This window comes from Schistocerca gregaria, chromosome 3 (assembly GCF_023897955.1).
Source record: "Schistocerca gregaria isolate iqSchGreg1 chromosome 3, iqSchGreg1.2, whole genome shotgun sequence".
Lineage (NCBI taxonomy): Eukaryota > Metazoa > Arthropoda > Insecta > Orthoptera > Acrididae > Schistocerca > Schistocerca gregaria.
The window spans coordinates 383,873,710-383,900,887 of record NC_064922.1 but is presented as its reverse complement, the minus strand read 5'-3'; the positions used below and the strand labels follow the sequence as shown (position 1 = coordinate 383,900,887).

At 44.1% G+C, this 27,178-nt stretch overlaps 1 protein-coding gene across 1 annotated transcript in view; it reads left to right on the top strand.

The window, feature by feature from the left end:
* LOC126353999 (slit homolog 2 protein) overlaps positions 1 to 25,742 on the top strand; it is a 1,283,043-nt gene extending 1,257,301 nt beyond the window's left edge. Inside the window, exons 7-8 of the mRNA XM_050003305.1 lie at positions 14,411 to 14,550; positions 22,066 to 25,742. Of these exons, the coding sequence (XP_049859262.1) occupies positions 14,411 to 14,550; positions 22,066 to 22,358 (433 nt within the window). The 3' untranslated portion in view covers positions 22,359 to 25,742. The remainder of the gene's footprint in view (positions 1 to 14,410; positions 14,551 to 22,065) is intronic.
* The last annotated feature ends 1,436 nt before the right edge of the window (positions 25,743 to 27,178 follow it).

Below are 27,178 nucleotides of genomic sequence, written 5' to 3'. Positions count from 1 at the left end.
ATTCTGGAAACAGTGATAATGTTTAATTTCGTTCAGAGGGCGTTTCGATAATTTGACGATGGTGTGAGGACACAATCTGATGGAATTAAGAACTATTTATTATGAGCTCTTGGCGGTGAGCTGTGACATTTTTTACAAAAATTTCTATTGCCCCTGCGACGTAAAAGTATTCACCATACTCTTCTACGCGTTAAGGTCTGCAGGCATATCTAGCAATATTGAACATTCACTTTATCTAATACCGCCTTCCCCGTTTCTATTTGATGTCGTATCGACCTTCACTTATCTCTTTGACTCGTTGTTCAAATGGCTCGGAGCACTATGGGACTTAACATCTGAGGTCATCAGTCCCCTAGAACTACTTAAACCTAACTAACCTAAGGACATCACACGCATTCATGCCCGAGGTAGAATTCGAACCTGACTGAAGCACCTTGAACCGCTCGGCGCCACCGGTCGGCTGACTCGTTATTCCGTCTATCATAGAGCCAATTCCATTGCTTCCCCACCTCTTTTAGCATCGTAGCAGCAGTAACCGATCTAACAACTGCGCCGGACACTTGTTGTCTTACATGGGCGTTGCCGACCGCAGCGTCGTATTCTACCAACGTATATCTTCGTTTGAATACGCATGCCTATATCAGTTTCTTTGTCGCTTCAATGTATTATGGGTTTTGATATCGTACGTGCTGTCACGTAGAACGATTAGATGTGAGTGTTCGGCTCACCCTTCCCGACGTCTCCACAGAAAGTTCGTCTGTAACGCCTGGAGTATAAAGCGAAATGTCAAAAACCATTGCGTGTGGGGTGAAGTGTAGAGAGTTGTTTTGCAGTAGACATGCTACAGGGCAGCTACTGCTGCATCTCCTCATCCTGCCGCCACCACGGCCAGTGGCTGACTAAGTGACGTGCTAACCGCGCACCGTCCATCGACGCGTCCCGACTGGCCGACACGCGCGGCTGCGGCTGACGTCAGCGAGTTCCCGCAGGGTCGCTGCAGCAGCTGCTCGCTGCCCTGCTCGCTCTTTCTCTTAGCTTCCAGTCCTGTTCCGTGTTCCTTCTCAGCGCTCAGCGATGCCTTCAGGCGTTTGGATTGTTCGTCAATGCTTTCTTGCCTCTCAGTGTTCTCGCATCGCTCTGAGCAAGAAGACGGAGGTTCAGCTTCGCTTCCACTTTCTGACATGGTATGCCTATCAAATTATCCGGCTTCTCTTATTTGCCACTGTGCCCTTTTCTTCTCCTTCGAAGTCCTTTCTCCGTTTCTATCGGATTCTCTTCCGGTAAGGCTGATTCAGGCAGACTGATCAGTACCTGCTCCTCCGCCTCACTCGGAATATTTCCAGTGGTGGTCGGCGTGTCTTTGGTGTCCTGCGGCAACTTTCCCAGCGTGGATGACGGGGCTGAAGTGACGCCTATCCTTCTCTGAATGTCTTTGGCACTGTTTTCAACCTGAGCTGGCATTTCCGCTTCGTAAACCTGATCTACATCTACATACATACTCCGAAATCCACCATACGGTGCGTGGCGGAGGGTACCTCGTACCACAAGTAGCATCTTCTCTCCCTGTTCCACTCCCAAACAGAACGAGGGTAAAATGACTGCCTATATGCCTCTGTGCAAGGCCTAATCTCTCTTATCTTATCTTTGGGGTCTTTCCGCGAAATGAAAGTTGGCGGCTGTAAAATTGTATTGCAGTCAGCTTCAAATTCTCGTTCTCTAAATTTCCTCAGTAGTGATTCACGAAAAGAACGCCTCCTTTCCTCTAGAAACCGTGTGCTGGGGCTAGATTACAGTCCCGGCGACTATCTAACCCAAAAATGGAGTAAGTCTCTCGCTACCGTCTTCAGGACGTTCATATGGAAGCTGAAATGGACGTCGACCTATGCAGTTTATCCGTATACGTACCGTTTAATGGCAGATCGAACACGTAGCAGGTTGCCCAACGTAAGTTACCTGCGCGCGGCAGCCGCCAATGGAAACATAAGAAGGTATATGCTTTTTTAAAATCTACACGTACACTGCTCACGCCACTGTTAACTGAGTACCGATGAGCATTCGACCATTTTCCGTTGGTGACCGACAAGACACCGCCGAACAGCGACAGATGACGTGCAATAAACTCATTATTGCATTCAGGTGGCGTATTAAAAACCGTGGCAGTTTTCACTCCGCATCGCAAGGGCACGATCTGGACATTACTAAGGCTGACATCAGTATGCCGAAATTGTCTCACGCCAGCAGGCTCCTCTACAAATTTCTCGTCAGCGTCACTCGAAATAATTTTGACAAATAAAGAGTACTGCACAAACTCGAACTGGAAATTCTCGGCTATACCTTCAGGCAATTTCAAATCCTCAAAAAACCTCTCGTGCATCTCAAATGTCGTCGGCCGCAAAGAAGAGCGATCGAAAGCACACTGAACGCGGTGGCTCTCTTAATAGTCGACATTGTACTTACAGATAAGGATACACCGAACACGTAGACCAGCCTCATACACGCTGCTCGGCTTCCCACCTCAGCCCCGCACGGCGATGTGGAAGCTGGCCGCCGCGGCCTCCCGTCTCCGCGCTATGTGCACAGCAGGAGTGTCTGTCCACGACTGGCCATTAGGCGATCCGAACCAAACATACATATCTCGTCAACCATATGTCTACAACCTGTTCTCGTACGACCATGAAGTATATTACTGTACAGGCGAGACATTTTACTTGAACGGAATTAGAATTATATACACTCCTGGAAATTGAAATAAGAACATCGTGAATTCATTGTCCCAGGAAGGGGAAACTCTATTGACACATTCCTGGGGTCAGATACATCACATGATCACAATGACAGAACCACAGGCACATAGACACAGGCAACAGAGCATGCACAATGTCGGCACTAGTACAGTGTATATCCACCTTTCGCAGCAATGCAGGCTGCTATTCTCCCATGGAGACGATCGTAGAGATGCTGGATGTAGTCCTGTGGAACGGCTTGCCATGCCATTTCCACCTGGCGCCTCAGTTGGACCAGCGTTCGTGCTGGACGTGCAGACCGCGTGAGACGACGCTTCATCCAGTCCCAAACATGCTCAATGGGGGACAGATCCGGAGATCTTGCTGGCCAGGGTAGTTGACTTACACCTTCTAGAGCACGTTGGGTGGCACGGGATACATGCGGACGTGCATTGTCCTGTTGGAACAGCAAGTTCCCTTGCCGGTCTAGGAATGGTAGAACGATGGGTTCGATGACGGTTTGGATGTACCGTGCACTATTCAGTGTCCTCTCGACGATCACCAGAGGTGTACGGCCAGTGTAGGAGATCGCTCTCCACACCATGATGCCGGGTGTTGGCCCTGTGTGCCTCGGTCGTATGCAGTCCTGATTGTGGCGCTCACCTGCACGGCGAAAAACACGCATATGACCATCATTGGCACCAAGGCAGAAGCGACTCTCATCGTTGAAGACGACACGTCTCCATTCGTCCCTCCATTCACGCCTGTCGCGACACCACTGGAGGCAGGCTGCACGATGTTGGGGCGTGAGCGGAAGACGGCCTAACGGTGTGCGCGACCGTAGCCCAGCTTCATGGAGACGGGTGCGAATGGTCCTCGCCGATACCCCAGGAGCAACAGTGTCCCTAATTTGCTGGGAATGCGTAGGATCCTACGGTCTTGGCGTGCATCCGTGCGTCGCTGCGGTCCGGTCCCAGGTCGACGGGCACGTGCACCTTCCGCCGACCACTGGCGACAACATCGATGTACTGTGGAGACCTCACGCCCCACGTGTTAAGCAATTCGGCGGTACGTCCACCCGGCCTCCCGCATGCCCACTATACGCCCTCGCTCAAAGTCCGTCAACTGCACATACGGTTCACGTCCACGCTGTCGCGGCATGCTACCAGTGTGTAAGATTGCGATGGAGCTCCGTATGCCACGGCAAACTGGCTGACACTGACGGTGGCGGTGCACAAATGCTGCGCAGCTAGCGCCATTCGACGGCCGACACCGCGGTTCCTGGTGTGTCCGCTGTGCCGTGCGTGTGATCATTGCTTGTAGAGTTCTCTCGCAGTGTCCGGAGCAAGTATGGTGGGTCTGACACACCGGTGTCAATGTGTTCTTTCTCCATTTCCAGGAGTGTAATAATACCTTCAGCTGCTCACGGGAGTTGATATATATCAACGGCGACAGGTGAAAATGTGTGCCCCGACCGGGACTCGAACCCGAGATCTCCTGCTTACATGGCAGACGCTCCATCCATCTGAGACACCGAGGGCGCAGAGGATAGTACGACTGCAGGGACTATCTCGCGCACGCCTCCGCTGAGACCCACATTCTCACCTTATATGTCCACACACTACATTCGTAGTGTCCCTACCCAATTCAATCATTACCCGTGGAAGACATTATTACCAAGTCCCGTAAGAGTTTGGGTAATATGTGTGCATTCGCACAGAAGAAGAAGATCATGGCTGGTATTGCCAGAATATAAGTATATTTTACTTGAAAGTCGCTTGCCCAGTGTCAGCGGATATATACCATATTGTAGTGCTTGTGTTATTCCGAATTACTGGAATATTGAATTTATCCGCTTACACCGGGCAAGCGGTTTTCAAGTAAAATGTCTCGCCTGTACAGGAATATACGCAGTAGTACGAGTACAGGTTGTAGACATATGGTTGACGAGGTGTGGATGTTTGGGTCTGGCAGTGAGTCGTGCTCGGGTAGCGTAACGGTAAGGGCGACCGCTCGCGATAAGCGAGAAACCCTGGTTCGAGTCTCTCTGTTCGGAATAAATTTCCATTGTCGTTATAACATTTATTCAGCTGATGATTATCCATATTCTTAATTGCGAATACATTTCATGTATTTCATAATGGCTGTAGTGCATGCGTGTCCAGAGGAATATTGCATCGTAATTCGGAATAACACAGGCGTGCAATATCGTACATACTTCTGTAGCTATATCTAATGTGAGTACATCAAAAGTATACGATGGTGTAATGAAAAGAAGGCCAGTTTTTTAGTGGGCTGCGCTTTCGTAGTACCGATTTTTGCCGTTAGGAACACACAGAGCGAACATTCCAGTCAGTAAGCCGAGTACCGTCACTGAAGAAGATCAGCGTTCATAGAGACAACAGTTCTACGTGATGGTCGTCTTTGCAATGCCTGATTTTCATGAACAGAGTATAGTGGTGAAATTCTACTTTTTGTCCGTAAAATGTGGAACAGAAACTCTTAAAATGTTAAAAATGGTTTACAAGGACGATGCTATGGGGAAAACTCAAGCGTTCGAGTGATTTTCCCGTTCCAGAAATTGTGAAATGTCAACCGATTACAAGACTCGTTCTGATCGTCCTTCTACGACTCAAATACGTAAAAATGTTTAAAGCGCTCGTGCAGTCATCAACGAAGATCGACGGCGGATCGTCGAAGAAATTGTGGAGCTGTAAGCAGTGACTTGGAGTTCAGTGCAGCGAATTGTGACAAAAGATTTGGGAATGAAAAGGGTGGCTTCCAAATTAGTGTCAAGACTGCTGACTGCTGAACAAAATCAATGTCGCGTGGAAGCACACTGTGATTCGAAAGAATTGCGAAATGATCGTGTTTTTTTTTTAATTATTAGAAGTGACGAAACTTGGCAGTATGCTTACTGTCCTGAATCAAAGCAACAATCAAGGCAGTGGAAAACTTCAAGTTCGCCTCACCCCAAGAAAGCTCGCCTGAGAGTGGGTATGTAAAGGGCGATGTGTGTGACGCACGAGAGATGCTTTCTACATCCACACTGTTTTCCGAACAGATTTTCCTCGTCTAAGAAACCAAAAATATTCAGACCAAGACTACAGTCTAAGCTCCAACAGCAGACAGATTTAAATGATACTGGGGCATAATTCTGCACGTCAGATATTTTGCCTCTTTTATGTATGATACTTCAGAGTTCCATCGGCGCCTGGTGTCTAATTCCTTTTTCAACTGGTTCCCTTGCTTTTCAGTACCAGGAATGTTTGTTTCTACGACATCAAAGTTGAGCGACGCTATGTACGAACTACCTGGATGATATTTTTTTTTTTTTAATACGAGATTGAAGATATTTTTCGCTTTCTTTTCTTCCCGCATCATACTGATCGGTGAGTAAATCGAAGTTTTTATCAATGTTGCACTTATTTAACCTAACCGACGAGGGCCTTGACGTCATCCGTTAAACAGACTCACAGTTTCACACATACAGCTATTTTTACAAGATTTATTGACTGTGCCAACCACCGTGGTTATAATGGCATCGTGGCTGTTGATCCTTGCCTCTTACGAGATTGGAAGAGCTCCAAATATAGCCTATTCAAAAAAAATGAAAGTAAAAAATCATGGACTGTCCACATATACTCTGCTGCCTATGTGTCTGGATTTTTTCTCAAGTATTACGATTTGAGGATTATCTGTGAACTATTTTTGCGTTTTTTACAGCACAGTCTTAACAAACAACTACCAGCATTATGAAATATTCCGTCCATACTATTGTTATCACTACCATTTAGTTCAAAATAACTCTGAAAGGCAAAAGCTAAAAGCATTCGAATAGTTTTTACACTGGTAATAGTTTTTGTTTCTTTCGATGATCATTTAGACGATGCGGTAAACTTTAGAACTTGTGGTTCGCATCTTGAGACGCTGGCGCACTCTGATTCTGTGATGGACTGGAATCGCACCTATCAGATTTAATGGGACAGGAATTCCTTGTAAATACCTCGCTCTGGCGGATTTCAAGCGGTTTCCCACACGGAGCTTTCACTCCAGGGTCGACGTACAATTGAAATCCAAGCGCCACCTAAATCGAAAGTCCTTTTTCTACTTTAACTCTCGTCATTCCACTGCTTCTCTACGGAAGACGAAAGATTAGGGTTTCACTTGTCGTCAAGGGGAGGTCATTAGAGACGGAGGAAAGGCCCTTATAGGGATGGAAATCTATCGCGTCCTTTCAAAGGAACCACTTCGTCAGTCGCCTTAGGCGATACACAAGATCCAAGGTGGGTGGACGGACGGGAATTTGGTCTGCTGTGGTCCTGAATGCAGTCCACTGCATCAACCCGCTCCACCCTCAGCTCCCCTCTCTTCTTTTTGCTCACCCGTCTCCTGACTGCTTTGATGTGGCCGGCTACGACTTCCTCGCTCGCGCCAAGCTCCTCATCTCAGAGCAACGCTTGCCCCCAACGTCCAAAATAAAGAAGGCGTTCATAAAGAACGTTATTACAGGTCGAGAGGTCCCTGAAGTCGACAAGTTTTATCAAATGATCGATGCACTTACTACGTGGTTACCTACGATCGATTTATGCTACTGCCCAGCACGGAGTGCCCTTTCCTTATCGTGATCGTGGTATTAACGATTTCAGTATACTCTTTTCTGCTAGAGCAAAGAAATTCATAAATGTAATGGTTGGAGCGTTCCGTTCCTCGGATAGTTGGCAATAGCTGAGTTTCTAATTGGTCTGTCTTTGTGCTTTAGTAATGACAGGTGATCTGTCCTTGACCCGGTGATATACCACATAAAGACCAAATACACCTCCCCTAAGATTAGTGTTTGTATCCTCATGCCATGTGCGAAGTGTTAAAGATTTACATGAATGCATTCTCTGTGTAGCATTTTGCGATCAAGAGGCTGCGACAAGCATTATCTACCTGCCACACGCCTGCTTTCTTTGGCTCGAATGACGCGTTAAGGTATATGCAGGTCGGTACTGCCTGACTTTCGGTGCGCATAACTACCCAAGTATACTACTGGCCATTAAAATTGCTACACCACGAATATAACGTGCTACATACGCGAAATTTAACCGACAGAAAGAAGATGCTGTTATATGCAAATGATTAGCTTTTCCGAGCATTCACACAAGGTTGGTGCCGGTGACGACACATACAACGTTGTTACATGAGGAAAGTTTCCAACCGATTTCTCATACACAAATAGCAATTGACCGGCGTTGCCTGGTGAAACGTTGTTTTGATGCTACGTGTAAGGAGGAGAAATGCGTACCATCACGTTTCTGACTTTGATAAATGTCGGGTTGTAGCCTATCGCGATTGCGTTTTATCGTATCGCGACGTTGCTGCTCTCGTTGGTCGAGATCCCGTGACCGTTAGCAGAATATGGAATCCGTGGGTTCAGGAGGGTAATACGGAACGCCGTGCTGGATCCCAACGGCCTCGTATCACTAGCAGTCGAGATGACAGGCATCTTATCCGCATAGCTGTAACGGATCGTGCAGCCACGTCTCGATCCCTGAGTCATCAGATGGGGACGTGTGCAAGACAACAACCATCTGCACGAGCAGTTCGACGACGTTTGCAGCAGCATGGACTATCAGCTGGGAGACCATGGCTACGGTTACCCTTGAAGCGGCATCACAGACAGGAGCGCCTGAGATGGTGTACTCAACGCCGAACCTGGGTGCACGAATAGCAAAACGTCATTTTTTCCGATGAATCCAGGTTCTGTTTACAGCATCATGATGGTCGCATTCGTGTTTGGCGACATCGAGGTGAGCGCACATTGGAAGCGTGTATTCGTCATCGCCATACTGACGTATCACCCGGCTTGATGGTATGGGGTGCCATTGGTTACAAGTCTCGGTCACCTCTTGTTCGCACTGACGGCGCTTTGAACAGTTTACGTTCATTTCAGATGTGTTACGACCCATGGCTCTTCCCTTCATTCGATCCCTGCGAAACCCTACATTTCAGCAGGATAATGCATGACCGCATGTTGCAGGTCCTGTACGGGCTTTTCTGGATACATAAAATGTTCGGTTGCTGCCCTGGCCAGCACACCAATTTAAAACGTCTGGTCAACTGGCTCGTCACAATACTCCAGTCACTACTCTTGATGAACTGTGGTATCGTGTTGAAGCTGCATGGGCAGCTGTACCTGTATACGCCACCCAAGCTCTGTTTGAGTCAATGCCCAAGTGTATCAGAGCCGCTATTTCGGCCAGAGGTGGTTGTTCTGGGTACTGGTTTCTCAGGATCTATGCATCCAAATTGCGTGAAAATGTAATCTCATGTCACTTCCAGTATAATATATTAGTTCAAATGAATACCCGTTTATCATCTGCGTTTCTTCTTGGTGTAGCAATTTTAATGGCCAGTAGTGTAGTAATTTAATAATGTTACATGGAGAAAGGATCTCTGAACACACCTACAGACAGAGTGCTCTCCTGCTAAAGGAAGCCAGCGGGCTGTGCTTCACTAAGACTTTTCCACTAAGCAACTAACAACCACGACATGATTCGAGAGCTCAACCGCCTGTATCGATCACAAAGTTTTGCTAATAGGATACGAAGTTAGCAAACTCTGCATAGAACGTAGGACGAGTCGTGTGTCTGCAGCTGTCACTTCCGGTCGTAGGTCACATCCATTCCGCATCAAAAACGTTAGGAGCCATTTCGTTATTCTGCCCACTCGAGTTGCTGAAATAGACTGAAGCCGCTTTAGGTCTGTGAACTAAAACAGTAAGAAAGATGTTCGCCTTTCAGGTTGATATCTCACACTTTGTAGACTATTTTGTCGATTCTTTTTCAGCAACTAAATAAACATCTTCCAGAACCTCACGCTGACCTCAAGCGTTCATTTTTCCAGAGAGTATCAAACTTAGACTACGTAACTAATAGATCGCCTTTTGATCCGAAAAGGTGTTTCAGTTCGGTGCCGAGTGTGTGGAGGGAATCGCACCAAAATGAGGCACAGTTTTTGCTGAAGTAATGGTAGACGCAGAACCACCATTTTGATAACGTTTCGCTAGGAAAGAACGAAAGTTTACGACAGTTTCACTTCAATGTTCGTGGCAGCTGTACTTGCTCATTTTTTACTTATTAGATTCTACACGTATCCGTACACTGATGTCCTTACATTGCAGAAACACGTAACACAAGCTTAGTGTACTAAATATTGTTTTTAAGAGTATTTTATATGTCACAACTCTTACAATACTTCTTTATCTCAAGAACGCGTAAAATGTGACCGTGAATTTGCAGTTTTCACTATTTTCGCAAAGTGTCGCAATATACGATGGTGGAGCACTATAACCAGAGTGAAAAAATCAGGTATGGCACACCAGAGATAACAGCAATGTAAACTATGACCCGTGATCTACAGCCAATACATAGTACTCTCATGAATATAAATAACCATACTACACTAACACAAACGAGCCTGAGGCGAAGCATGGTTGCGAATTTCTTTGTTGATGAAATGGGGAGGGCATTGAAGATATCTCAGACCCATCGGAGCCACTTAAAAAACTCAGTATCGTCTTAATATAGATCTGCACCAGAATCAGGACCTGTTTTAACAGAAATTGCTTTCGGTAAGCCGGCTGTAGTGGCCGAGCTGTTCTAGGTTCTACAGTCTGGAACCGTGCGACCGCTACGGTCGCAAGTTCTAATGCTGCCTCGGTCATGAATGTGTGTGATGTCCTTAGTTAGGTTTAAGTAGTTCTAAGTTCTAGGGGACTGATGACCTCAGAAGTTAAGTCCCACAGAACTCAGAGCGAACCAACAGCAGACTCCATCAGTAAATATAAAAAATTATGTAAACATGCTGAGGTCTTCAAGAGGTTGCAGCCTGCACGTATAATTCAGTGCCTGTTTTGATGTAATTGTAATATTGCAACCACCGACGAACTGTTTGTTGAGCGATATTGTCATATCTTACCTCTCAATTAATTTTTACCTTATGAACACTAAGGTTTTACGAAACGATTACGAAGGAATTATCCAAACGTGACAGAAATTGGTACATGTATTGTACATGTACAGACAAATGATTACAGTTTCGTATAAATTGGGCGACTTATTCGAGAGAAAGAGGTTCAGAAATCGAGCAAGTCTGTAACGTGTTGGTTCACTTTTGGCTCTTATTCATGTAATAACTCTGCTTGACATTGATTGACAGAGTTGTCAGATGTCCTCCTGAGGGATATTGTGCCTAATTCTGTCCAATTATCGCGTTAGATCGACAGAATCTCGAAATGTTTGGAGGTCCCTGCCCTAGGGCTATAAACGTTCTCAATCGGGGAGAGATCCGACGACCTAGCTGGCCAAGGTTGGGTTTGGCAAGCACGAAGAGACTCAGTAGAAAACACTCGCCGTATGCGGACGAGGATTCTGTTGTCAAAGTATATGCTCAGGATGGCTTGTCATGAAGAGTAACAAAACCGGTTGTAGAAAAGCGTCGACATACTGCGTACGACAAGCATCACTTCGGGATGCCGGGCAATATGACGGGCGATAGACAGGTTGGGATTCCACCGCTGTTCACAGAGTCTCTAGACATGTCATCTCTGGTGATTCTCCCTTAGTTCGAAGCGACACTCATCACTGAAGACAATCGTACTCCAGTCAATGAGATTCCCGGCCGAAGGCGAGTCTTGAGGCGCCCCAGACAGCGGAGGGATACCAACCTCACTGTCGCCCGCCATTCGACCGAACTACCAGGGGCCCTATACTATATCGTTCATACCGATCGATGCAACTGTACCGAGAGGTTTAGGGTTTCGACACAGTCCTGTAGTTCGGGTATCTGTCGTTTATTTACACCTATAATGTGTTATTTTAAACATATTCGGCGGTTTTAGCTTTGGATTTAGTGATTGTGTTACTAAAAAATCACCACAGGACATGTATGGTTGCAAATTGAGTTCATAATATACTATTTTCCATTGGTAGACATATGGCGAGATTGTTTCTGTGAACGATTACAACATAAAAAAATCGATCAAAATTCTCCCAAAATAGCTGTTATTTAATGCGATTGAGAGTTTAAAGAACATTAACTATCAAGACATCAGCTCTGCTTACATATATTACATGAGTGTTAGGTGAAATTACTTGTACTTTGCGCACTATTTTCCGCAGATGGTTTACTCATTAATTATCGAAACGCGTTCAAAACTTTTCAGTAACAGTGCAAAGGAATTTTGTGAAGCCTGATAGAGGAAACCTTCCAAAATTTTATGCATTTACGGCTTACGCCCGCATCATTCGGCAACGAAGTCAGCCTGCGTTTCTCTGGAGTGGAATTACATAAAATAAAGCGGGGGCAGCATGTAAGCTGTAGTAGAGAAGTTGATAAGGCGCCGAACTGCCGTGGTAATGGATGTAGATTCGTATACTACTGGATACGAATTTTTTCTCTCTCTCTCTTCGTGTTTGCAATGCATTCTGAGACTTCGTTAATCGTCAAAGTTAAGCATTTTTCTGAAATATTCGTTGTAATTTATACGTAAGAGCACGCTTTCTCAGTAACGAGTATCTCCGATTTCTTTACATCCATAGGTTCAAGAAGTGAAAGATGAAATTACTGTGCATGAAACAACTTACTGTGACATTTATACTTCTTCTTGTCACAAATAATTCTCCATTTTTTTCGGAATACGTAGCGATTTGCGAGAGTGTGGTCAGACAGGAACCTAAGAGCACAACGTAAATTACTGCGAATGAAACTATCAGCAATCGTCTTTATACTTTAGCTTGTCACAATTATTTATCCGCGATCGAATCGTTAACAACAACAGACGGAGACGAAAGGTTTTCGCCACAATAATTTCAGACTATACAACCATATATGAAACATTTTGATTCATCAGATGCATGTTGCAAACTATTACGAACTTCTATAGCTGCAGTCGCCACAAGCTCTCCAAAAGGCGATTTTATAAATTTTGTTTTTATGAACCAAATCGTTGATGTATCATATAGCGAAGTAGGCTACTTCATCATTTGAATCTCAAGGAGCGACCACAGCCGCATGCTATGCATCTTCTTATTCTTTCACAATTTCTTAAACAATTTTTCGGGCTCTTGGAGATGTGTTCCGTCTAAGCAACTAATTGAAGGCAGTTTATTCCCATAAGCATTTCGTTTCTTTGATGTGCGAATCATCATCACGAATAAAGGAAGCGAAACACGTATGGCAATAAACAAACTGCCTTCAATTAGTTGCATAGACGGAACATACCTGCATGAATTTTGAAGCAACTAAGGAACGACGGAAAACAGGGAAAATGAAGAATTTTTCGTGTGTTTCTATTGATGTTTCTGTAGAGTGTGGTACTACACTCCATTCCTAACTCATATTCCGAAGCGGAAAATCCAAAACAAGACGTCGATGTGAATGAAAATAAGATAATGTGACATTTAAATCAGTTTCCAGAACACAGGCAATATTCAGTCGTTGTCATGTATTCATGAAAGCCCGTGGTCAGCGAAATTTGAACAGTATTACGTACTCTAATCACACTTTCCGGTACTGTGAAGAATGGCATGCCTGTGTCGGCTGCTAGCATCTTCGAGTTCGTGCCGCTGTGGCGCTGCAGTGCGCATGCGCGGATTTGAGGCAGATTGCTTCTCATCGGCTGGCGCGAAGAGAACTGATAACAGAGTTTAGGTTCGCTAGAAACTTTCAGCATCGGTTTCGAAACGCGTACTGAATAATGTTGGGGCTCTGTTTCGAAAACAAGACCGTTCGGCGCGCTCGCATACCGAACCGATCGGGAAAATGGCGGAAAGATACAGCATAGGGTCCCATGAGTGATGGTCTGGGGTTACATTTCTTTCCATAGCAGCATGGCTTTGGCTGTCATCAGCGGGTCCCTCACAACACAGCAGGACGTCGACGATATTCTTCGCCTCGTTTCGTTCCTCCTCGTTTCCCTTCGTTCAACAAGCTATCATGGACTTATATTTCAGCAAGATAATGCCCGTCCACACAGGGCGAGTGTTTTTACTGCTTGTCTTCATGCTTGTCACACCCTTTCTTGGCCAGGAACGTCGCCGGATCCCTCCCAAATTGAGAACGTTTGTAGTATTATAGGCAGGGCCCTCCAACCATCTCGGGATTTTGGTGATGTAAAGCACAATCTGGACAAAATTTAGCACTACATCTCTCAAAAGAACATCCTACAACTCTGTCAGTCATTGCCAAGCCGATAATAATTGCTTGAATAAGGGCCCTATTTGGACCAACGCATTATTGACTTACACAGTTAGTGAAGGTATTTCTCTTGAATAATAATCCAACTTTTCTGAAATAGTAATCATTTGTTTGTCTGTACATATGCATCACATTTACCGATATCCGTCCCATTCGGATAATTCCTTCGGTTTTTTTAAGAGAGTATTTTTTCCCCAAGCAACACAAATAAAATTTTATCTGTTTTCAGTTCCTATTATTTGTTATGATATTTTACCGGCCACTACATGCTCTGTGTCTCCTTATACAATATACGTTTTTCTAATCATATTATGTACCATACGAGTAATAAGCTGCACATTGTATGAAATGTAAATTTAATAACTGATGAAGAAGTGAAAATGTATAATCTCTCAGCCGATAAAACACAGTGCATTAATTAATGGAGGGCTTTTGTGTTTCAGCATCAAGATATTGCCTGCCATGGTCTTCGACAACCTGAACTCGCTCGAGACTCTCAACTTGCAGAACAACAAACTGACTCACATTCCGGAGGAGGTCATGGAGCCCATCATGGATACTCTGCGCGTCGTCGACATTATGGGTATGTGCTGTACCCACTACAAGTGAGGCATGGAAAATACTTGCTTTACATATCCATTTTTTCAGTTATATATTCGACTTGACATCGGCTTTCATTCCAGCTGACGCTATTTGTAGGACTGTTGTCACATTTCTTCTTTCTTTCTCACTAATCTAGTTGTCCATTTCTATTTCGCACTCTCACTTCCCTAGTATTCAGTACCGGAGAATTTGAGGTTTATTCACATTGACACGGTGGAAATTTCACTGTATGAAATTTTACTTAGCCCCCGGTACTGCTATGAAGTAGCTAACCTGATTACGAAGCCGACAATAACAGACAGGACATTCCTTGTACTAACTGCATGCACCTCTAAAACTGTCTTCCCATGACGCTTTATACAGAAGGTAAAGCCGCAATCGGTTTATCAGTTTCTACAAAAATGATAGCACAACAAAGTTTAGGATGGTTTGAAGTTGACGTGTCTTTCCAGAAAGAAAAATAGCTCACTTGTACTGTAACATTTGTCTGTTCCTTGGCATTCCTACTTCGGATCATCATGATGAAATAATATTCAACATACACAACAGCTGCTAATTCACAAGTCTCTTGGGCAGTTTCGCTAGTTTTTTCATCTCAAATGCTAATGGAATGTACTACTCAATATTACAAAGGAACTTAATGCGTTATGTATGCAGGAACAGAGAAGATTTACAATAAAATTTCTTTTAAAAAATAGTTCAGTACAATAATTCCATTTTCATACATATCTACAGCTAAAAAATGGAAATCCAAATAAGAAAAAATTTCCAGTGACCAATGGACACACATTAGTCTGCCGGACTACACCGAGGTGATGCAGTGGAATCGCTTTCGTCAAGAAGGGGGTACAAACCTCCGCCTACCCTTTCTTATTTATGCCTTCCGTGATTTGCCTAAATCGCTTCTGGAGAAAGCCTGGATGTTATCTTAACACGCTATGCCTGCTTCCTCAATATACATTTTTCAACAGACGAAATTCTTTGTCTAAGTGACCACAGTATCGACGAGACGTTAAGCTGTAACCTGCCTTTATTTCCGGCCAAGTGCATTAAATATATACCACTGAAGTTCTGCTTCAGCCCCCGTTACAAAGTCTGTACTTACAATCCAGATAAATAATTCATCATCTCGTTAAGTTGTGAGCCTGGGAACCGATAGAGAATGGCATTGTAATATCTTGGTTCGAAATTAAATTATAATCACTCTGTGGTTCTAATTTACGAGAAAAATGTTAAGAAAGCGATATTTTTTATTTCGCTAATTCTAGTCACTGCGGTACAGCACTAATGATTTATATAGTTAAATTCTGGTAATACTGCACCCTCACTCACATGATGATTCATTGGTAAGGAGTGTAAGTGTACCACTGGCAGAGAAACTGCTCCAGATTGCGAAACAATTCTTCTCCTAATTCAGTTTATAAAAACTTTGTTAAAAATTTAGATGGCCCTCGCAAAGAAAATGCAGTTTTTCTATTACTACCAGAAAATCTTGAAAATAGTACCCATCAAACAGTTTCGGGTAAAGCTGGGTGCTGACCAGCAGTGGGGTGGATAACTATCTTCTGTTTCCTCGTCGTTAAAGACTGAACGCAACCGAACTTATTTACAGCACATGAAAGAAAATGGAAATACAATTTCATAATGGTTTTAAAGTGAACTGTACAAAAAGTCTCTGTACGTCCATCTTTTTATAACGGTTGCAAGACTCGGCTGTTCGATAGAGGATGTCAAATTAAACGTCTTTCATCCGTCTAGTTTCCAATCATATTTTATTTGGCAACCAACTTCAGCGTTTTATTACGCCATCTTCAGACTCCTTACCGATGTATAGGACGAATCTACTTCTGTTCTGATCACAACAGGGGCCAAAAATACTGGTATTAGTAAATGTTTGCTATAGTGATCAATTAAACCATCACCTGCTGACTCATCACGCAGTAGTAAAACGCTGGAACTGGTTGCCAGATAAAATAAGGTTGGAAACCAGACGGCTGAAAGGTATTGAACTTGACATCCTATACAAAAAGTGCTGTGTTAACTGCATCAGCGCCATTATTATCCGGCATTTGACATCGAATACTGGATCAATGTTGCTTCCAGATATCTCCACCGATTTCGTTCAGTTGCGCACTCCAAGTTGCTCTCAGGTGGTTTCTAATTTAATCTACCGAACTTCTTTTATGTTGCCTCCTCGTTATTTTCTTAAACACTTAAATCCAGCAAAAAAATCCGTTGATCGATCTAGCATTTGTTCAACTACCTGTATGTCCAACCTACCTCCATTTCATTTCCATTACAGCAATAGTTACCTTCTCTACTCTAGTTGCTTTCCGAATCAGTTTGTGTTTTCGCTCTGCTACTAATTCCCTTCGTGCATCTCGGTATTGTTCGCTTAACAACCCTCGATGTTTTAATAATTCCTCATTAAATACCCACTTTATATAGAAGTGGTGGAACACAAAGACAAAAAGCCTTCCTTTTCAGACACAACGATATAGCCCAATTGGAACAATAATTAGGTTGAAGTGGCAGCTGATTTGCGTAGCAGCGTAAAATTCCAGCCAATTTGATCCCTTTCTTCTTAAAAGTTACATGTCTGAGTCTTTTTGGATTCAGGTTCATAAAATAATCTTTGACTTTCTTTAACACAGAGTGAAATGTGTCCTCGGTTGAATGATTATCCACAGTTGCTTGGTCGTCAGATCTTATCATCTTGGATGCGTTGAAATTTGGGTGATGTAGAGATATAGACAGTTCTTTCGATATTATAACGCTTCAGTAGCATCTGTCATATTTAAAATTGTTTCAGACTTTTCGAGAAGTCCCTAGTACTCACAAGACTGACAGTCGTTTGTCTCTAATTGAGCTCTGACACAGTTTTCAGGACTCACACTCAAAGTCTTCGTTGAAACTTACTTTTGCAGTCTACTGCGTCGGACGCACTGGAACTCAGGTGCACTTTTCGATTCGTCACGTCGGCATCAGAAGGTAGTCCCACATCTAAATTTATATTTTTCCTTTCTGCGGACGTTGCTGACTATGTGCGACAGACTAATAACGAGAAAGGCTTTGATCACGTATTTTTCATTTTCTTTACTTTTCTTTTCCAGTTTCCTGAACACATTCCATTCTTTGATTTCCGTTGACTTCTGCTGTTCAACGTGTAAATAACCCTAATATGGTCATAGTGGGTAGCGCGGGATCCGTAGAACTAACGCACTTTAATTTATAAACCATTACCTGACTAAATTTTGTCGAGGCACTGAAACAACTCGTCTTAGTTGACTTTGTCATGTCCATTAAGATGGCAAGAAAAAGCAGCCGACAGGATGGTGAAATACTTAAATATCACCCCCTGCTTCCTGTTCATAATGAGAAAACTGTTAACGCGCTAAGCGATGATGTAGTAGCGTGTCAAGACTGGCATTGTGAAAAGAGTGCGGTGTTGTCACGGTCTCACGTGGTTCTGAGGTGGTACTCATATATACACTGGTTGGTCGGATAAGCCTTTTCGATTCAGTTGAGATTTACACAGGCACTAACAATACGGAAAACACGTCTATATCCAAACACTAATACTCGGATAAATTTCAACACTCATGTGCAGTACTATCTGATCAAATATATCTGGACACCAGTTGTGGACACTAACTTTAGGTGTGTCCACCCTTCGCTTTAATTACGGCTTGAGCTATGCTAGGGACTCTTTCAACGAGGTTACTGAATTTCTGTGGAGGAGTGGCAGCCCAGGAGCCGAAACCAGAGCAGGTAGTGATGTTGAAAGATGTGGACTGGAGCGAGGCCGACATTCTCACTTATTCCAGAGGTGTCCCGTCGGGCTCAACTCGGAACTCGGGACAGACCAGACCAGACCATTTCAGGAATGTTTTTGTCCGTAAGGTAGCGGTTTCAGACATACTAGTTCATGACCGGGCGCATTGTCATGTTATACAAACAATCATCGTTCCGAGCTCTTCCTCTGCCGTATGTAAAACACAATGTTGTAAAATATCTGAATTTCCTTCTTCATTTGGTGTTTTCTTAAGCGCAATAAGGGAACCACATCCTAACTACGAAAAACACCCGCTTAGATGGATAGAGCGTCTGCCATGTAAGCAGGAGATCCTGGGTTCGAGTCCCGATCGGGGCACACATTTTCGACTGTCCCCGTTGAAGTATATCAACGCCTGTATGCAGCTAAACGTAGTGATTTCATTGCAATTTCTTTCGATAGTATTTTGATGCACATTTGATATGATGTACAGTAGACAAGAATAGAACAAAGCCTGTAAATAAAATTCTTATGCTAATTATGATTCTTGAAAGTTGTGCTATGAAGTGGAATTGACGCGAATATATTCTTCAAAACTGGAAGTTCTGTCTCGGTTACCTATTATTTTTAGTATTTTAGTAATCCTGCACAATGGTGTGCACATAATATTAATTTCAATTTAGTTCTGCTAACCTCCAAATCTCCTACATTACAAGGAAGAATATTGCAGGGTTCCTGACAGGTAGGGGCCCATAGTAGGGCGCTAGATGTGCTGTATGGAGTAATGTCGAAACTATATTAAGTAAACATTCCAAGACTAAAAAAGGAATTGCCACAAAGGAATTATTCGAATGGGACGGAAATGGGTAGATGTGATGTAGGTAATCAGACAAACGAATGATTACAGTTTCAGAAAAGTTGGATGATTTCTTCAATAGGAAGATCTCCACAAATTGAGCAAGTCACTACCTCTATTCCTTACGCAAGCAGTTATTCGGTTTGGCGTTGATGGACATAGTCGTTGCATGCCGTCCTGTGGGATATCGTGCTAAATTTTGTCCAATTGGCGCTTTAGATAGTCAAAATTCCGAGCTCGTTGAAGGACCCTGCCCCTAATTATCCAAGTTTTCTTTATTGGGACGAGATCCGGCGACTACGTTGGCCAATGTAGAATTTGGCAAGCACGGAGACAAGCGGTAGAAACTCTTGCCGTGTGCAGACGGGCATTGTCGTGGTGAAATGTAAGCCCAGGGTGGCTTGCCATGCAGGGGAACAAAACGGGGCGTAGAATATCGTCAACGTACTGCTTTGCTGTAAGCGTGTCGCCGATGACAACGAAAGGGATCCTGCTATTAAAAGAAATGGCACCCCATACCATCAATACGAGTTGGGCCGTATGGCGGGCGAGAGTCAGGTTGGTGTCTCACCGATGCCTGCGTCGAGACATTTTCGGTCTGGAATTGTTTTCAGTTAAGATCCCCGCTTCGAACTGTGGTCCGATGACCAGCGAAGCCTCGTCTTCGTGCCTGCCAAATCCTACCTTGGCCAGCAAGGTCGCCGGACCTCCCGCTGACTGTGAACGTTTGGAGCATTATGGCCAGGGCCTTCCAACCAGCTCGGGATTTTGATGACCTAACGCAACAATTTGACAGAATTTGGCACGATATCCCTTACGAAAACATCTGGCAACCCTATCGATGAATGCCAAGCTGAATAACTGTTTTCATAAGGCTCACAGAATGAGTGACGCTTAACTGACTAGCTAAATTTTTGAATAAATAATCCAGTTTTTCTGAAATTGTAATCATTTGTTTGTCTGTACATGTACATCAAAACTAATGGTTTCCGTCGCATTCAGATAATCCCTTCATGGTGCGTCGTTTTTTCCTTCTTTTATTGTGGCAAAAATAAGGCTTGGTCGTGTTATGGTTCCAAACTACTGGATGCTGGGATAGTTTAACAGAATTACTTGCGACGATATGTCACATCCTTCTTTTTCCTGACATTTTCCCTTACCTTCACAGGGTGGGCATCCCTTAGGAAGACATCTGACATCTGTCATAGTTACTGGTTGCCGAATGCTTCCTCCCCGACTCTCCGACAGAATATATATCTGTCTGCGTTCAGTGTTACCCAATGGTGGAGGTGTGTGGAAAACTGCCTGAAACCCATATCCAGGCTAGCCGGCACCCCGCCCCTTGTCGTTAATGCGTCGATGGTCGGCATGATATCCTGATTCCCGGGACTAATGTGCTCGCAAATGTCAGTGCCGTCCAAGAACTTACGTAAACCACACCGTGATGCAGAGCGCGTCCCTTGTAGCGTCTGCCCACTGGAGCTGTGTGCCCAACCGCTTGACTCTTTTGCGCTCAAGTCTACTCAATTAACATGTACTACAGCGCGTTGCCCCACTTTGTACGTTTCTTTTCCATTTTCTGTATCATCCTTATCTGAAACTGATGCCAGACGGACCAGCAATATTCTGGTATGGGTCAAACCACGTTTGGTAAGCTGCCTGGGTGTCGGTTTGCGCTTAAGTCTTCTCAATGAACATGTACTAAAGCGCGCTGCCCCACTTTGTACGTTTCTTTTCCGTTTTCTGTATCATCCTTATCTGAAACTGATCCCAGACAGACCAGCAATATTCTGGTATGGGTCAAACCACGTTTGGTAAGCTGCCTCGGTGTGGGTTTGAGCTTATGTCTACTCAATTAACATGTACTAAAGCGCGCTGCCCCACTTTGTACGTTTCTTTTCCATTTTCTGTATCATCCCTATCTGAAACCAATCCCAGATGGACGATCAATACTCTGGTATGGATTAAACCACATTTGGTAAGCTACCTGGTTGTGGGTTTGCGCTTAAGTCTACTCAATGAATATGTGCTAATGAATATGTGCTAAAGTGCGTTGCCCCACTTTGTATGTTCCTTTTTCCGTTTTCTGTATCATCCCTATCTGAAACTGATCCCAGACAGACGAGAAGTATTCTGGTATGGGTAAAACCACATTTTGTAAGCTACCTGGTTGTGGGTTTGCGTTTAAGTCTACTCAATTAACATGTACTAAAGCGCGTTGCCCCACTTTGTACGTTTCTTTTCCATTTTCTGCATAATCCCTATCTGAAACTGATCTCAGAAGGATGAGCAGTATTCTGGTATGGGTCAAACCACGTTTGGTAAGCTACCTGGTTGTGAGTAAACTACATTTCCAGAGAATTAGTCCATTGACTCTCAGTCTGGCACCTACCTTACCTGCAGTTAGTCTTATGTTGTTTCACTTTAAATTGTTCCGTATGCATACTCCGAGACGTTTTATAGACGTGATTGCTTCCAGCTTTTGTTGGATTGGATTGGATTGTTTAGGGAAGGAGACCAGGCAGCGAGGTCATCGGTCTCATCGGATTAGGGAAGGGCGGGGAAGGAACTCGGCCGTTCCCTATCAAAGGAACCATCCCAGCACTTGCCTGGAGCGTTTTAGGGAAATCACGGAAAACCTAAATCAGGATGGTTGGAAGGGGCATTCAACCGTCGTCCTTCCGAATGCGACTCCAGTGTGCTAGCCACTGTGCCACCTCGCTCGGTCCCAGCTTTTGTTGTCCATTGAAAAATGTTGTCCATCGTCGCAGCCAAAAATTAGAATTTTTTAAATGTTTCTGCACGTGCGCCGAATGTGTGCCCGCTGTGCCAGTGACTGACGGGCCTTCGCCTCTGTGTTGCAGACAACCCGCTGATATGCGACTGCGAGCTCCGCTGGTACAACGACTGGCTGCGGCAGCTACGCGACCGCGACGACGCGGCGCTGCAGAACAAGCACACGCTCTGCACGATGCCGCACGAGCACCGCGAGTACAGCATCCGCAACATGCCGCTCGACAAGATGAGCTGCGTCGGCAAGAACATGGGCCAGACCGCCATGACGGGCGGCGCCCGCCGGGCGGACGCGCAGCGGACGCCAGTGTTGGCAGCCCTGGTGGCGGCGCTCGCCGCCGCTGAGCTGGCGCTGCGCGTCTAGTGTTCTCCGGTGACGTCACCGCAGCCGCCGCTGTGGTCGGACGCCCTCTGGAGGGGCAGAGATGCCGGCCGCTTACCCGCACGGACCCGGCAACAGTCTATCCACTTCCGCCTGCAGTTATTGCCGTCGGAAAATTACATTCCACCACTCGATGACTCATTAAAAAAATCACCAACTATTGCCTCAGTGGAGTTGAGCGTCAGTTGAATGCTCTCCACTGGCATTCGTTGTTTATAGGTACGTCGAAATATAACAGAACAACACGTTTCTTTCAGAATACCATACATGTTATCTGGGAGTGCAGGCTTTCTCGGTTTATTTCGATGGTGAACTCTTCTCGGCTCATCAGACGCGACAAGGCGTCGTTCTGCGGCAAGGTTTCGACAAGTTTTCTACTCTTTATCTTCAGGCCTGAGGATGACAAGTAAGAAACCTGTCGAGATGTAACCGCAGAACGATGCCTTCACTCGACTGATAACCCGAGAAGACCTAATCAACCATCTAAGTTTCTTCTGTTCTAAGGCGTCGTCAAGCGTCTAGAATATTTATTTCTAAATCAATGATCACTTCTAAACTTCTCTTTTATGGATCTACGTTATTCATATCGGTTCTTACATAAAAGATCCAATTTCTCAGCTTTGATGAGCTGACAGTAACCAAACTTTAAATTATTTTTGAGACGCTAAGAGACTTTGCAGCTACCTTGTTGTTTCATAAGCTGACGTACTCGTAACACTTTCAACTTCGCTTATTGTTTCTGTACTCAACTGTAAACTGTCTGTGTTGAGGTGTAGTCTTTCTAATTTTAATACTCATACATTGCTGCCACACACTTATTTACAAGCTTCAGTTACGAGTTCTACGCGATAATTTTTTTAAGAGCGGCAGTACGTTTCATAATAACGTCTAAACACTTGCATACAAGAGCACAAGTATTTCGAAAGATGATACAGCTCTAACACATCTAAGGTGGCCAGCTGAACGAACGAGGTACAAATGTTGGCGAACACTCGTTAAACTAATCGTATTGGATCATCGACGATGGCTTTTGAATATTGAAAGACGGGAAACGATTACTCCAAACGATGTTGTTCAGCTATATCTTGACGTACCTTCAAATAAACCACGACTAATTTTCTGGCTCAACTGACGCGAGCAAGCGTCGTAGAGGGTCGTGGACCGTGGTTCGCGCGGGAAAGTGTTCCGGCAGCTGAGAAACATGCGTCTCCGCACGTGCATGAATTTTTTTTCTGTTCTTTTTCGCACGTCGGAGCACCGTTAGCTGACACGAAATGCTGTTTACTTTACATATCTTAGCTGAGCCGCTGGCGAACGGAGCGCGTCAGGAGCTGAGACACGCGGCGCTGGCCAGCGGCTACGCTTGCTACTTATATGCACGAGGATCTGATCCATCTGTGAAATGTCATACATATCAGACTGTTCCTATGATTGCTGGGTTAGTGTACCACTGTTATGCGTAGCCGTTTACAAATCTATTTGCTGTTCTACACCGTTTTCTTAAGCTCTTTGAACAAACAAAAAATGTGGAAAGAAAAGAATGAATCGTGCATATCATCTACAGTACCGTATATTTTCTAACTAAATAGTTTAGAATTTTGTTTTGTGAGTATCTTAATGTGGACTGAAAACTATTTCACCGTCAGCTAACAGGCTGAGATATGTGTGATGTCAACCTTTTAAAAAGAAAATGGCAATTGCGTTTCTCTTTTGATAGTGACCAAATTAATTTCTTGTTTGTTTATTGAAGAGGCAATCGTCAGGACGTAGTTATTAGCATTGTGACTGTGTAACGTGACAGGTTGTCACGAAGAGACTAACATTTACCACAGCATAGGGAACATTACCATGGCCACATATAATTATTTGTAGTGTTACATGTATCAGGATGAGTGTAGAATGTAAGGAATCACAGTGAGTTCCGAAGCCGTATCCTGCCTGGCGCTCATAGCTTTCACTTCCCGCCCTTGTTGGTACCATATGGGACGCCACTTGGCTACAACGTTGCAGTCACTTCTGTTGCTGACTTATCATGGAAATTACTGGAACTTATCGGCAGGAAAGAAACAACACTGATTGTTCTTTTGATAGTTAGTTCAGGAGACCACACAAAAAATTAAATCGAAGCTCATTTCATGGTTCTGCTGTCAGCAACCTAGCAGCTACGGTGATCGTACCAGGCGCTATCTATCACGCATAAACGCGAGAGAGAGCATGACGGTACGCCAAGACAATGGCAAATACACCACCTTCTGCTAGCCCCAGTAGTCTTTGGAAACCTGCTCAACTGCCTTCCCGTGTGAAATTACCTACGCACATCGTCCTAAAAAATCATCAGTAGTGAGTGACAAATGAGTGTCATCATCAACTCTTTCTTAGTTTTTCACTAGTTTTCTTACCATCCCTAACCTCTCTGTTTATTACAGTCTCCACGCACACATGTACCGCAATCCTTAGGCAGTCGTGTGTTTGGTGACTGCTTAAGTTCTCTGCATATTACATGACCTCGCCTAGTGCGAACGTCTACTACTCAAGAAATTCACTGTGCGACGTATCTACAAACCGCGACGAACTCTCAGAAATTGAAAAAAAAAAAGTTTCTCGACCCGACGCTTTTTTATCTATAGCTTTTCTCGTGTAGAACTGGCAATTTTAGCAAGCCATTTACCCATTTTTCTTGCAGCAAAGATTTCATTTTTACCATTTGTTGGTCGTGATATTTATTGTTCGTGTAGCCGGGCAGGACATCCATGCAGTCGTTTGAAGAGACAAATGTGACATTGCTGTTCAGTGTTATCACAGAATGTCGTATTTAAAGGCAGGGGCTACTTCGCACCCTGGAAGCGGGGAACTCACTACGCACGTATATTTGGTGTTGCAATAAGAGTTATATATACATACATATTATATATATATATCTTTGCTGTGTTTTATATTTTATTCACTGTGTACTAGCGTACACAGAATTACTGCACGTAGCGGTATGGAACCATAAGAAAACATATCCTTTGTTTTGAGTCGCCTAAGCTTCCCGGAGTCATCCCTCATATTTTTATAAGAATTCTTACATGTGTCAGGTCGTTATCTAGAATGACTACGGGGAGGGCTTCTCAGACAAACAAATTACATTTTTTACATTTTTGTCGAAAATATAATATATAGAATTATATACATATATGTGTAAGCACATTCATATAGACATGTTATTTGTGCGTATTAATATCTTTATATTCATATGATATGCTTAAATGTTTCTCTCTCACTAAAAGGTACAAAATGTTTAACTTTATTCATTGTAAAAGGCTATGATGTTGCATTTATGTATGTGAAGTAAATTTTAGTCAAATAAAGTGAATATCTAATGGACATTTCTGAAGTTAAGTACAAATTATTTCATCTTAATGTCCTTTTTCTTTAGGAAAGTACACTTTTTACATAAAACACATGATACACTACTTACTAATAAATACTCATTGATCTCAAGCAACTATTTCAGTCACATGATGATAACTAACCGATGTCAAAAATTAAAGTAACGAACTGAAATTTTTGAAGGTTGGGTTTATTTTGCCACAAAACAGTATAATCAGGTGATAGTGAAGTAGGTACAATATAAGGAATACAGAGCGTAAACTGGAAGATGCATAGCAGTAGACAAAAATATTCTTATATGAAGATGGTATTTCTTCTTTTCTTTACTATACTGTGGATGATCTTCCACATACGTAATTATGTTTAGTACCCGCTCCTTAGACAACGATTGTCCTTTGCTACGTTTCACTGGAGACGGGATTCGTGGCTCTCTGTTCGACAAGGATGATGAACTACTTAGCTAGGCACGTGTTTCAATATCAGTTTCACCTGCTAAGCAGTTTTCGTCATCGTTGTACTCTTCATGTACATTGTCTGCACAGACGAGCATATACGACACCACACATTCCAATGACTCGTCTTGCAGAAAATATTTCATCTGCCACTTCTTTCTCACTCTGCGAAATTCCTTGGGGTCCTTCCTGACGAAATGTCCACTTATGAGACTATTGCTGTAGATATAACGTAATGTTTGCTTCTTTTACCGTTGCCATTCTTCTACTTCGTATCACCACCACCAACACAGTAGCACTGTTTTGAGTTACTCGTCGACTAAGCGGCTCAACTACGCTCCATAGCCTCATGCTGTGCTCACCACTGCATGCCCCCAGTCACGCCCCCTATTGCTGTTAGCACCCAATATAGTGAACCGACCGAGGTGGCGCAGAGATTATCACACTGGACTCGCATTCGGGAGGACGACGGTTCATTCCCGCGCCCGGCCATCCTGATTTAGGTTTTTCCGTTATTTCCCTAACTCGCTTCAGGCAAATGTCGGGATGGTTCCTTCGACAGGGCACGGCCGGCTTCCTTCCCTAAACTGATGAGACCGACGATCTCGCTGTTTGGCCTCTTCCCCCAAATCAACCTAACCCAATATAGTGGTTGCATGGTAAATAAGTATGCAGGACGTCGGACGCCGTGAACATCATTGGCCTTTTGCAACCTGGCACTCAAGGGTTCTCTGTGAAAATTCTGGGCCTTTGACCTTTATCATGAAATCATGTTTTTTACTCGGCCATTGACTAGCCGTTTGACGTGAAAAACAGTGAAATAGTACTCTATTTTTTCACGAGTTCTCAGGACGCCAGCTTGTGCTTGCTCCAAGTACTCCCAACTCGATTGGCGTGGCGCCAGCCATTGTTATCTTACTTGGTGGTAAAAAACGGCACGCAAGTAGGCCGTCGGAAAGTTTTATTTGCCCAAACAAG